At 38.9% G+C, this 13,505-nt stretch overlaps 1 protein-coding gene across 1 annotated transcript; it reads right to left on the minus strand.

Moving 5' to 3' along the window:
* Window positions 1–345: 345 nt before the first annotated feature.
* knl1 (kinetochore scaffold 1) lies at window positions 346–12,505 on the minus strand. The gene is made up of 27 exons (XM_023802137.2): window positions 12,363–12,505; window positions 11,902–11,953; window positions 11,415–11,454; window positions 11,132–11,191; window positions 10,956–11,038; window positions 10,789–10,844; window positions 10,505–10,526; window positions 10,325–10,362; window positions 10,184–10,236; window positions 5,428–9,798; window positions 5,196–5,346; window positions 5,013–5,080; window positions 4,824–4,922; window positions 3,942–4,051; window positions 3,688–3,778; window positions 3,476–3,592; window positions 3,263–3,350; window positions 3,018–3,101; window positions 2,842–2,881; window positions 2,603–2,707; window positions 2,306–2,406; window positions 1,855–1,914; window positions 1,648–1,757; window positions 1,428–1,549; window positions 1,064–1,189; window positions 809–942; window positions 346–670 (listed from the first exon to the last, which is right to left on the minus strand). Exons 2-26 carry the CDS (start codon window positions 11,928–11,930, stop codon window positions 846–848), a joined length of 6,321 nt encoding a protein of 2,106 aa, XP_023657905.1. The 5' UTR covers window positions 11,931–11,953; window positions 12,363–12,505; the 3' UTR covers window positions 346–670; window positions 809–845.
* Between the last annotated feature and the right edge of the window lie 1,000 nt (window positions 12,506–13,505).

Genomic DNA, 13,505 nt, shown 5'->3' on the forward strand with positions numbered 1-13,505 from the left:
TATTTTGTGGATTTCGTTATTTTTTAACTTTACAACACACAATTTAAAAATTAATTATTAGTCCTTTAATAGCGCACTTGAATAATCTTCTAACAGCTCGAAATACTTTTTGTTCCGCTTAAAATCTAAATATCCACAACAGATAGAGCATACTCCACTGGAGATTAATCAAAATCGAGTCATAAACTGCAGGGTACTTTGCAACAAACTCACATTACGCTATAACACTTCAAACTCATATGTAATTTCTTTTTAAATGCGTTTCACATTAAATACACGGCCTGGAATTTTTTGAAAATCATTGTGATGGAATACCTTTTAAATGAATAGTAATACATGGGATGCTCTTGTTGCACGAAGTGTCAATTTATTAGACAATAACAATCTAAGTGGCATGATTTAAACAGTAAAAAACAAATTCTCGTAAAAAGACCTTTTACACATGAATAAGAATTTACATTAAACAGAAATGCAAATGATGCAACTATCGAAACATTTTTTAATTAATGCTTTATCATACTGCCAGGTTCATTGGCTCATGAGTTTCACGATGCATTCATCACCAGTGGTCCTACGCTGCCCTCTAGCGTCTGAACGAGCCCCTGCTCCTACTGTAAAACCTTGTAGTTTTAAACCCAGATTTTCTCTGCATTCAAAAGTGGTGACTTGTCTATAAAGAGAAATAATGACAAAAGTAACAAATATGAAAACACTTGTTTTAATTATAAGCAGTAGTAATATAGCAATGCCATAGAAAAAAAAACAAACAAAAAAAATGTATATTTAAATATAGTACACAATTATGCACCTCCTTGGGAGAAGGGCGGTTAACGTTCACACACGCTTCAGTGCAGGATTACGTCATGGATCCTCTTAACAATCCTCGTCAGGTAATTTCTGGCTGGCGTGACTGTGGACACAATTTCTTCCAGCTGCTCAAGCCTTGAGGAAGGGAATGACGTAGCGTTAGACTGAGTACCTGGTTAACGATATGTCAGGATAGAACGGCTCAAAGCGAGGGCAAGGATCCAGCTTTCACACCATGAGATTTCTTAGTTCTTACCTCGTATTTCCAATGTAATTTTTGAAGGTAAGCACTTCCAGATGAGAAGCTGGGTAAGCAGGATCAATAGCCAGCGTGACTTCAAACTTTGCAAATGCCTTAAGACTTGAGAATAGAATGCTGATCCTGAAATAAATAAAATAAAATAAAATATTTTAATAAATGTAATATTAATATTTTTATTTTAATAAAAATTTAAAAGTAGCAACTCATAAGTGTGGGATTAGTCTCTGAAGATTATGAATCTAAATTTAAAAAAACTATATATATACACATACTTTCCAAGACAATAAGCACAATATCCCAAATTTAAAGGGCAGGACACAACATTAATGCTGATATGCTGACCCCAGAACACACTCACTGTGTCTCCTGGCATCCAATCTGCAAGACATCAAATTTCAGGGAGCCCCACTTCCACAACTGGTGGATCTCCTCCCCCAGCACACGGCAGCGGCTCACCACCAATGCGACATTATGTAGGAGCTAAGGAGTTGAGTCAGAGGAGAAGGTATGAATATTTATCAGGAATCTCAACTGTTTTGCATTAAAAATACTCCCACATTGACCAGGCTACTACTTGCCAGTGGGATGTTAGGCCTGGTGGGGTACTTCTCCATCCAGTTGCTTTCACTTTTAATGAACTGGCTGATCAGTTTGTGAACGAGGCGGGCGTAACACATCGAGTTCTCTTCTGCAAGACATACAAGTTCAAATGAATTCCAATCTTTAGACATTGCATAATCACATCCGTAGGTTAGACACCCATTACATTGCTCAGCTCCACTCACCATCCAGCTGTAAATGAAATCTGATGTCATTAACCTTCTGGTCAGTCTGCCCTGTTGTATCTGTGTGGGAGAGGAAATTACTTAATTTTCAGATGCAAGAGAAACCCAGGTTCATGCTGCATATTTTATTTAAACTCTAAAGCAGTGTTTCCCAGCCAGGCCTTCAGGGAGCCCAAGACAGTCCACGTTTCTGCACCTTCTTAGCTCTCTGCCAGAGATTTTGAAAATCAATGAGACCTGGGTTGGGAAACACTGCTCCAAAGTCTAGTCTGATTTTACTGTGTAACACAGGCCAACAATGAGAACAGCATCAGTATAATATTGCTGCTCCAGAGAGGCATTTAACTTAACTCTGTAGAACATCTCAATTTCCACTGATAAACATCTGATAACTGAAGGGCTCCGTTAAATTGCAGCAGTCATGTTTCTAATTATGCTGAGGGCTACTCACTGGCACATGATTCAAACAGCACCTCCAGCTCCACGGATCCATTGAGAAAGGTGTAAAGCGCTCTGCTCTCTGACTCCTCAGACAGCTTCCATTCGATCACCCTGAGAATGCAAGCAAGTGTGGGACAGTTTCTGCTTCTGATTTAAGTATGATACTAACACCAATCAAACTGCTAATAGCTACAACTCCAGGCCAAACTTGGAGCCAGGAAGCATTTTTACAGACTGAACCTCTAGGGAATAAATATTCATTCAGATTATTTATCATCACTGAATCTGAATAAACTAATTGCCACACCTGTCTAGGACTGTAATATTCTTTTCAAACTCCTTGGTTTCTTCCTGAATTCTGCAGATTTTGTCCTCAATGCTGTTCTTCTCCATTACAAGAAAACTTATACCCCTTGGAAGGAAGACAAAACACTTGCAATTGAAATGGTACAGAGTGTAATGCCTGCTAGCATATTAAAATATACAAGCTTACTATAAACATTAGCTCACAGGGTGCTAAGCAGTCTACTAAAGCTTGAAACTGACCTTTCATTTTCAGTGACAGCCACATTGAGACTTTCCAGTTCTGTACAAAGACAATTACGAGTTAATCTGAAATAGCATTTAGTTCACAGAGTCTGCGGCAGTGGGCAAAAACTATAATATTAAAATAAGTTAAAGGCCCAGAATGTTGTGCACTGTTTAACAGCCATTCACTCCACCTTGTTGCTTAACCTCCAATGTGTGCATCAACTCGGAATTCGCTCCAACTTCTTCCAACCCTTCCTCGTCCATTAAGTCCAATTCTACAAAAAAAAAAGGCTCTTCACTGATGACAACTGCTATTCAGGAAATCCAATCAAATGTAGAACCAGCTAATCATAACCAACTGCTCATTATGAGGAAGGACAGAGTAGCAACCAGTTTGGGCAAAAATCCCAGTTGTGTTAACCAAAGTCCCTCCTACCAGCTTGTAAGTCCTGCAGACAATCATCAAGGTTTTTCAGGAACTCATCGGCCTCGTTAATCTTCTCTGTCAAGTTTTGCTGCGCAAGCTAAGAAGAGAGGGTGTAGCTGGTGTCAAAATGTAATTCAAGGTCTAAGCCAAGCTGAGAAAGAGCTGCATGGGGTGCAGCTGAAAGGAGGTGCCTGTCTTGAATCACACATTGAGTAAACTTACCTGAGTGGTTTGCACCAGGCTGCTGTATAGCCCAATCTTCATCTCATGTGAGAACCCTTTGCTCTTTTTTCGGAAGTATACCTTCCTCTCTCTGAGCTTCGACCTCAATCTCTGTAACTAAGGTATAAGACAGGTGTTGGTTAACTGTGCAATGTACAGTAATGGTAGGTCTGCTGCAATGAGGGAAAAAAAAAAACTGGTAATAAAAATACCTGCTCATCAGAATAGGTTTTCACCACTTCCCAAAAGGACTGATTAATCATTTTAAGAGGTTTGTTTTGATCCCACATTCGTGTTTTCAGTCTGAAAGAATCAAAGGGGAAAAATAATAAGCCTCTTTTGCATTGTGAAATTGTCACAAGTACAGCAGTTCTCTGATCTGCACTGGTTTTCGGTCTATGAAAAGAACAGGGAAACTTTTTGGAGACCAGTTTTCCATTATGCAAAGATAGTTATATCGACTTACTTCTCAACAATCTTGGAGAGTTCCTGATTGTCGTCTTCGTAAACCTGCTGCTTGGGACGGTTGACGTATTTCTCCATAAGCAGGTCCTGTGGCTCATGAGCTAATGCAAACTGGAGGGAATTTTGCAGATCATAAATCAGTCAAGGCAGTAGACATGCAGTGGCTAATGGCAGGTTAGCTGTAGTAATCTTTATTATAATAAAAATAAAAACAACAGCATACATGACCTTATCAATCATCATTCTACAAAGCATACAGTACCATTCAAAAGACTGGACACGCAAGGCACTTACAAAGGAGAGTGATACTGTCGCATCACATGACCTGGCCACCTGATCTAAACACAGTAAAACTGGTTTTGGTGGAGTTTGACCAAAGTGTGAAGGATAAGCGGTCTATGAGTGCTCAGCATATATGTGGGACCTCTTTCAGCTGGAAAAGCATCCCAGGATATCACCACATTGAATTTGAGACAGCAGGGACAGTCAGCGCCTGGAGCAATTGGGGTTAATTGCCTTGCTCAAGGGTCCAATAGAAGGATCACTCTGTCAACTCAGGGATTTGAACCAGCAACTGTTTGAGTCCCTACCCACAGAGCTGTCCCCTCCCCAACAAATTTTTTTTTTTGACTCTTTTGGTCAGTGTATAATTCCATGTTATTTTAGTTTTGATGTCTTTTTAATTATTCTAAAATGTACAGAATAGTACAAATAAAGCTCTCTATGGGTAGGGGTGTCCAAATATTTTACTGGTACTATACATGCCTAAATACGAGTAAAAACACCTGAAAACTAAAACTACATATACACTGTTATAATGCATGATGAAGAAATAAGAGCCTATGGCTTTTGCAACACTGAGTTTATGAGAGTTGGTCATTACATTATCTGGAAGAACACTCTGCCGTGGTTTGTGAATGACAAAGTCAATGCCGAAAAAATTCAGGAACTCCTTCACCGTAATGCTGCCATCATCCAGTTTCTGAAACACCAAAACGCATCTGAATGAACAGCAACATCCAATGTATGATGGTAAACATCAGATATGCAAGAAAAAAGGTCACTCATATACCTTTTGAAGGTCAATCTCATACCCTGTAGCTTCATCAAAGTCAGTTTCAAACTGACTACATCTCTGAGCTGGAAAGGCAATGAAATATTTAGCATACAGAGTAAAAAACAATAATTTAAAAATTTTATAAAAATACCAAGAATGAGACCAACTAAGATACAAAGCATTTTCTGGAACACTTACCACTAGTGTCAAAAGTACCTTCTGCCCTTAAGTAGGTGGAGTTATTACTAGAGTTGGTCGTGTCCAAAGTCTTGACCGTTGTACTTGATGGATTCTCCTCAGCAGCATCTGCCACATTTCTATTCAACTGAGATGTAAACTTGGAGGATCCCTGAAAAAGTTTAGGACTTTAAATAATTTGGAATCACTTTAGAACCCATTCACTGATGAAAAAACAGGTTGGATAGCTCACCTCTGAATCTAGGTTTTTCTTGGTCTTCCTTTCCTCTGTACGTTCTTCATGGCCATCCATTGGTGAAGACCTTTTCAGGCCTTGTGCGACATTTTGGATTGGTGCCTCCACTAATGGCTCATCTACAGCATCCTGGCCTAACTCTCCTTTCGAAGCGTCTTCCTGGATGCGGCTGCTTGCATGCCCCCTACCTTCAATGGTTTCTGACAGATCTTCCTCACTGCTGATCTCAGGAAGCATCTCATCATCTATATTTTCAACTGGGCCGCTACTTGAATGATGGAAAGCACCATGCGACACTCTCTTCGTTAAGAGGCTCTCCAAATGACCGCCTTTGGTTATTTCAGGAAAGTTTTTGCTCAGTGATTTGTTCTTTTGAGGGAGCTTGGGCAGAAAGCCACCAAAAGACATCCTCCCTATTTTTGGTTTACTTTTCAAGAAAGGGATAGGAGCTGTCATGTTAGTTTGCGTCGTGCAAACAAAACCATCTTTCCATTGGTCGTTCTCATCTTCCTTAGAGATATTTAGTGGACTATGCAGTGCTGGTTGGTAGTTTTTGCAGTCTTCATTAGAAGGACAATTCCTAGACTCAGAGACTGAATCTTTAACTTCTGATGAAAGCTGGGGGACAGGAGCTGTGAGACATCCATTTGCTGTGTCTACTGGTTCAATGATAATATCCCTCATAGTATTAAGCTTTGACTGAAGATCTGTCAGACTCATTCTTCTGGAAATTTTCTTAGAGGCTCTGACAGATTTCTTTTCATTTTGGTTTAATAATGGATGAACTGTGAAAACAGAGTCCCTTTTGTGGACCAAATCATCACTTTCTTTGCATGTTGTATCCGTACAATCCATGACAAAAACATTGTTTTTGTTGCAGTTATCCTTCAGCTCAGAATGCATTACTGTATGTTCCGGGAAGCTGCTCTGATCCATTGATGCTAAATTCCTTTCGTTTTCTTTCAACGTGTTTCCTTTTGCTACGGTTACTGCTATTTTTCCCACATTCAGGTGAATATCAGAATTAGAAACTGTTGTTTGAATACCTTGTTTAGCAACCTCATTATTACAGGGCCCAGAATATTCCGTTTGGCTGCTTGTCATTCCAGTATTGGGCAGATCAAAACATGGAACAGTTGCAGTTTCTTTGATGTAGGCATTTTCATCAATTTCCACAGTAAAAGCTGTTGTCATCTCCATACCATTATAATTTTCTTCTGCAAACACAGTGATATCCTGAGGAGGAGCGCCTTTGCTTGTGTCTGATGCAGCACCAAGTGCTTCATCACTTTTCATTCTCATATCAGAGACAAAGGCTGGAGAGGTCAATGAAAGAATTTCATCATTAGAAGTTGACTGATTTACCATTCTTGTGCCATCAGACTCATCTGATGAAATCTTTGCTGTTTCTCTACATGCCTTTGTGAGATTGCAATGGCTGCTTTCCTTAATAGGCATGCCAAGGGCTGTAGTCATCTCTCCATCACTTCTGATGTCCACCTCTGAAGACAACGTTTTGTTCACAGGCATATATGACAAACTTTTCCTTCCAGTCAAACATAAGGAGTTGGCCATCCCAAAACCAGGAGTTTTATAGTCAACAACAGTTTGGACCCTAGTAACATCCACATCATCTGAGTTTGAGGGTTCAGTTGTGAATAGACTGTGACTAACAGATCCTGTCTGATCACTTAGTAATTCCATATGGTGAGATGGACCAGAATGAGCAGTAGATGTTTTACCTGGGAACCTGAATGATGCTTTACCAGCATTTGTGAGAACATGCCTGCTCTCCTCAAAAGGCACAGTGTGAGCTGTAGTCATCTCCATATCAAAATCATCCTCTGAAAACATCACTGTTTTGTCAGTAGGTCTGCATGTAATACTTTTTCTTCTGATTGGAGATGAGGGATAAGCCATTCCAACAGCACAGGATTTGGAATCAAAAGTTTGGCTCTTAGTAATTTTCATGTCATCTGCGTCAAAACTGCCCGAAGCTGCTGAGCCAGTGCGATTACCAGGTACTTTCTGACTATTTGTTGGTTGTAGATTGTTAGCCTGTTCATAGAGATGAGCAGATTTTGCCAAAGGAATTTCTTCACACATATTATTTGTAATAACAGGAGAATGGTTTTCCTCAATAGGCGCAGCTATGGCTGTTGTCATTTCCATACCGACGTCCTCATCTGAAAACATAATTGTTCCATTAGCAGGCATACATGAGAAACTTTTCCTTCTGGTGGCATGAAAGGTATTAGCCATTCCAACACTGCAGGTTTTAGAGTCAATAGCGACAGTTTGGCTCCTAGTAATTTCCATGTCAGAATCGAAGTGCTCAGCCGCTAAAACATTTTGACTAACAGAACCCATTTGGTTTCTGGTCATTTCCATACCATCAACTTGTCCAGATTCACCAATGCAATTTGTACTGGGGAAGCTGATTGCTGCTTTACCTTCACTTGTGGGAACAAGTGTATGTTCCTCAACAGGCACGATTAGGGCTGTAGTCATCTCCATACCACAGTCGTCTTCAATTTTGTTGACAGGCACATGTGACCAGCTTTGCCTTCCTGCAGCATGTGAAGGATTAGTCATTCGAACACCATCAATAATAGTTTGGCTCCCAGTAATTTCCATATCATCGGAGCCAAAATACTGTATGGCTGTTGGTCCTCCACACTTACCAGGCCCATTCTGATTACTTGATGGTCCTGTCATATTAGTCTGCTCATAATGAACAACAGATTTTGTAGGAGGAATTTGTCTGTTCATTTCTTTATTTGTAATTACAGGAGGATGGTTTTCCTCAATAGGCATAGTAAGTGCTGTAGTCATTTCCATGCCAAAGTCATCATCTGAAAATATGACCGTTTTATTTGTGGGCATATATGACAAACTTCTCCTTCCAGTGGCAAGGGAAGGATTAGCATGTCCAACACCACAGGTTTTGGAGTGAGTAAAAACAGTTTGGCTCCTAGTAATTTCCATGTCATCAGAGTCTGAGGGCTCAGCTGCCAAAACATTGGGATTAATGGCATCTGTTAGGTGACTTGTCATTCCTATATCAGCAAACACATAAGAACCTGGTTTTACTTTAGGTGATTTGAAAACTTTTTTCTGCTCACTCATTGCTGGGTGATTTATTTCTTCAATAGGAGTTGTCAGAGCTGCAGTCATATCCATACCATAGTCATCCCCTGAGAAGATAATGGTCTTATCTGAAGCAGTTGTGCTGCATATACTCTTCCTTGAAGAGGCAAGTGAAGGATTAGCTTGTCCAACACCACAGGTTTTGGAGTGAGTAAAAACAGTTTGGCTCCTAGTAATTTCCATGTCATCAGAGTCTGAGGGCTCAGCTGCCAACACATTGGGACTAATGGTATCTGTTTGGTAACTTGTCATTCCTATATCACCAAACACACAAGAACCTGGTTTTACTTTAGGTTTACCACTTATAGCTGGATGATTTATTTCTTCAATAGGAGTTGTCAGAGCTGCAGTCATTTCCATACCATAGTCATCTTCTGAGAAGATAATGGTCTTATCTTTAGCAGTTGTGCTGCATATACTCCTCCTTGAAGAGGAAAGTGGCGGATTTAACATTCCATGCATTTTCTGAGAATCAATGAGAACAGTGTGGTTCCTTGTCATTTCCATATCATCTGAACCCATGAATTCATTTGTCACCTTCAAATTCTCTTGATTTGTAGATTGTTCCTGAACCCACAGGTCCTTTCCATCCATCAAAACTGCCTGATTTTTTGTCAAATCCATGTCATCTCCATCTGCTTCTGTCACAATTCGCTCATTAAGCTGAAGGCTGTGCTTTGGGGTTGGAAATGTGGTTGTTGACATCACATCATTTTTGCTTGCCATTTTTGTTATACATGGTGCTTGGTTTACTTTATCAGCTCCTAATCTATATGAACTAAGGCTAGACAAGAAAGCTTTCGTGTTGACTTTTGGACACACAGCTGAATCACTACACTGAATGAATGAAGTGCCCATTGTTGTGGTTTTTGGACCTTGACTAGAAGTCCCTGGACAGCTATTTCCAGCGATCTCTGTAAGACTTGCAAGAAAGTCATCCATATCAGATTCCGTTATTTGAGCTCCCACTGAAGTATCTGGGCCTTTAAAGGAGTTACCAGGTTTACACAAATTCTCATAGTTTGAATTCTTTTCACGCTTCTCTTCAGAGGCAAAGGCAATGATTTCACTGCTTGGGACTGTCTTGTTAAAGTCAACTGCATCATTGTCAATAACAGTGTGGCAGTGGGTCATCTCCATGCATGCGGTGTCCTCTCCAGAAAACAAGATTGTCTTATCGCTGTTGCCATCCTGGTAATCCATGTAAAACATGTTTTCCTGCATGAAACAAAAATATATGATCACTGACAATCCCTGAGCCATTGTTTATAGAAATCAGACAGTACGGGTCTGGGTAACATCATTGCTGATTTCTATTGAGACAATTGGATAATAGGCTCCCAGTGATCTGAGCAGGATAAATGGTTAGAAGATGGATGGATAGATGGATGCAAGGAAATTGGATACTATTAGAGGAAATTCACTTATCAGAAAACAATCCAGAATTTACTACAATTCATTAAAATGTTTTTTCCTCACGACTGATTTTGTGCATAGTTAGCCTTAAATGCCGTTTTTCAATATTTTTTTTTTCTCAGCAAGAACTAAAAACAGACATTTTACTTTGTACTGGTAGCTTCTAGATCTTAGACAATACATGTACCTTGTTATGTTGGTGTGAAACATGAAGGGGGGCATTCAGCAATGTCTCCATCCCTAAAGCACAGATACATCTTCAGGTAACTATTTTATGTTAAAAATAAGTCAAGTATATTAAAATGAGCTTTAAAGTAACTGTCCTTACCGACAATTTGCTGTACTGTGTTGTTAGTACCATAAATCCTGTGTGTACATGGGAAAAATAAAGTTTATTCGATTTTATTGAAAAATATCACTACAACAGAAAAAAAAAAATCACGGTCACACTTCAGAGCTCATTTTAAACAAGGATGACCTTGTAAATTAATAAACACCGAAAACATACCTCTCGTTCTGTTGTTCTGTTCCTATTAACACAAAACAACAGAATTACAACAGAAATGTAGTGGGTGCTGCTTCTGAACAATAACTTCTCATAATTGCAGACTGTGTATTACAGACAATCAGCATTGTCAGTGGAACAAAATGAACTTAATATCATTTTTGGATATAAATACTACTAGTGAGATTAAAAGATTTAATCATCACTAAGCCTCCTAGGTTTTGAAAGGGTAGCCAAGTTTGCCTCTCCACTGCCTAATCCACACTGAAAATATTCTGAACACTGACCTGTGATGTCAAGGTCCTCACAGAGACCCATCCCTGGAGAACTGTTTTTTGTGTCACTAAAAATGTAAACAACAAAAGACATTAGATATTGTGTCACATTATGTTGCTGCATGCAACTCTGACAGTAAACACCAGCAATTCAGTGTCACATGGTGCCCTGTTCATACCTGATGTACTTTATATCGTTTGTTGTTGCAAAACTGACTCTTCTGGACTTCCTTTTCTTTTCAACTGGTTCAGTTGGTTCATCCTTCAAGGAAAAAAAACAAAATGGAACAGGACTGATGCAGAACTTAGATGCACGATTCTGATCCTCATTAATAGAATATGCCACCCAGAATACCTGACAGTCCTCATTGTCTACGTCAACAGATTTCAGTGGAGTGCGAGGTGCTTTCAAAATCTTAAATACAAATAAATAAACATAAAACACCATACATACAAGCAAACAAATACATAAACAAACAAACTGCACAGGTTAATGAGAGCCATGCGACCAGTTGTCATTTGGCAGCGTTATTTCAGGTTTCCAGAACCAAAGGTATAAACAAATGCAAGAAGCGTAAAATACCACGACTCTCCGTTATAAAGATTATATATTAAATGTTTAACAAAAACACACTAACCGATGAAATCCTCCTTGAACCAGGTTTGCTTGGGTTATTTCTGCATAAGGAAAATGTAAATTAAAGTAATGCATAGACATATATTCAGTATATAACATTCCACTCCATAGTAATGTATGGTTAAATCTTCCTGAATATTACCTAAACGTTTAAGCATACTTCAAATATTAAAAGTACTGTTCGTTAAAAGCAGCTCATTTTTTTCCGTGAAGCTATAATACATAAATATATTTTTAAACAATGCTTCGGTGTCATATTAAGTGTATATAGTGAATTATGTAATACAGGCAATTCTCCACATATTGTTACCTAATGCACCTACAATTCTTAAAACGAAAATACGCCGTAGTTAACTACATTACACGTACAATAGTAAGAATGCGAATCAGTGAAACAGTTATACATTGACAAGTATGGCTACTACTAATTCACACAGATTCGGTCTTGACAGCTGCAATATAATCCCCGCACCTCCGCCAAAACTCACCGGTTCCTCGCCGCCTCCGCAGTGTCCATGTTCGTGATTACTGTTTAGCCGACTGCATATTTAATATAAAGCCACACGAAGAACATGTAACCGAACACTATATATCCTGCTTACATGAACACTTAATGAATAGCTTATACATCAGATTTGGCTATTGTGAACTAAACTAAGGCTAACCACAAGCTAGCCGATACATATTAATACATACATGCCACATACAGATTAAGTCTTGAACCTAACAAATAGCTCGATTGCTATTTGCACATATGTGATAATAAAAATTTCTGTACGACTGATGTATAATTGCTTTAATATCAATATTTTAAACTAGGTGCTTTATATTTGAAGGCTTGCTAAGCCAGCTAACACTTAGCTACTATAAAAACAACATAACAAAATAAATCATACTGCGAAGTAGTATAACTATTACAAATGATAGCACGTGCGCGTATAAGACATACCGTAATATTAACTTATGTAATCCTCCAGTTTAAACGTTTTGTGTACTTTTTTGATTATTTCCAGCTCGGCATTCATTCCATTTCATTTTTGTTTTTGAATTTAACCGCTTTCTCTCCGAGCATGCGCCGTAGTCCGGCCGATGTCAGAAGTCGGAGGGACGGTTGAGGCGTAACGGAAATGATGTATTAGAATTTCAAATTGTGCCCCGGCCTCCGCTTGGGAAACGTGATCGTGATCAGAGCTTGTGAGCGGATGTCCGCATGTCGCTTAAACTTTATCATTTGTAAATATTTCGCATAATATCTTGGACTTCAGGAAATAATGTTTCCCCCTCACATTTGAGCAAATTAGTATGTGAGATGCCTGAGCATCATCCAGAAACATAATTACACGTGCTTAGACTAGTGTTATTAGTATTAATGTCCAGAGTTGCCGTGTGTCTATTTTAGCAGGGGGAACCCTATATTTTAGGCTTAATATAATAGTGTTCTTCCTTCATATCTATGCACTAACGTATTATTGATGGCTGAAAACGTGATTCAGCTACGCATTTCCATGCAAACAGATTTGTCTCACCAATTTGATGTCCTGTAATTTCTGTATCTGTGTGTTAGCGTAACAAACCATGCATCAAGATGTTTTAATAGAAGTGGATAATGTTTGAATTATTTATGTTTAAACATTTCTTCCAGTGCCAACAAAAGAATTAAACATGACAATACCAAAGCATTTGTAATTGTGACATAAATGCAGGGGTGCCAATATTTTTGGCCATGACTGTATTTACAATCACAAAATGCTTTGGACAGTACACTTTGTATGGCAAAGTGTACTATCTGAGCAAGTTTCATTTACGTAGCACGAACAGAGCCAGAATTCAAATGGGGGTGCAATTCACGGCAGGTACATGCAGGTGCAGAGTTCGGCACAGTTTTTTTTTTCAGCTGCATTGTCTGACAACACAGAGAAACCTTCGCGGTGCACTAGTTATTCTGGTCATTTTAGTGTTAATTTAAATTTGCACTAGCGGTAGCCTGAAACACGCAGTGTTTTCACTTACTTGTCATTGTATTATTAAATATGTTGATGCCATTTGCAATATTCATACGGTTTTTAAGACGAGGAAGATTAATGAGATGTGT

The sequence above is a fragment of the Paramormyrops kingsleyae genome, chromosome 14 (assembly GCF_048594095.1).
Source record: "Paramormyrops kingsleyae isolate MSU_618 chromosome 14, PKINGS_0.4, whole genome shotgun sequence".
NCBI classification, from domain to species: domain Eukaryota; kingdom Metazoa; phylum Chordata; class Actinopteri; order Osteoglossiformes; family Mormyridae; genus Paramormyrops; species Paramormyrops kingsleyae.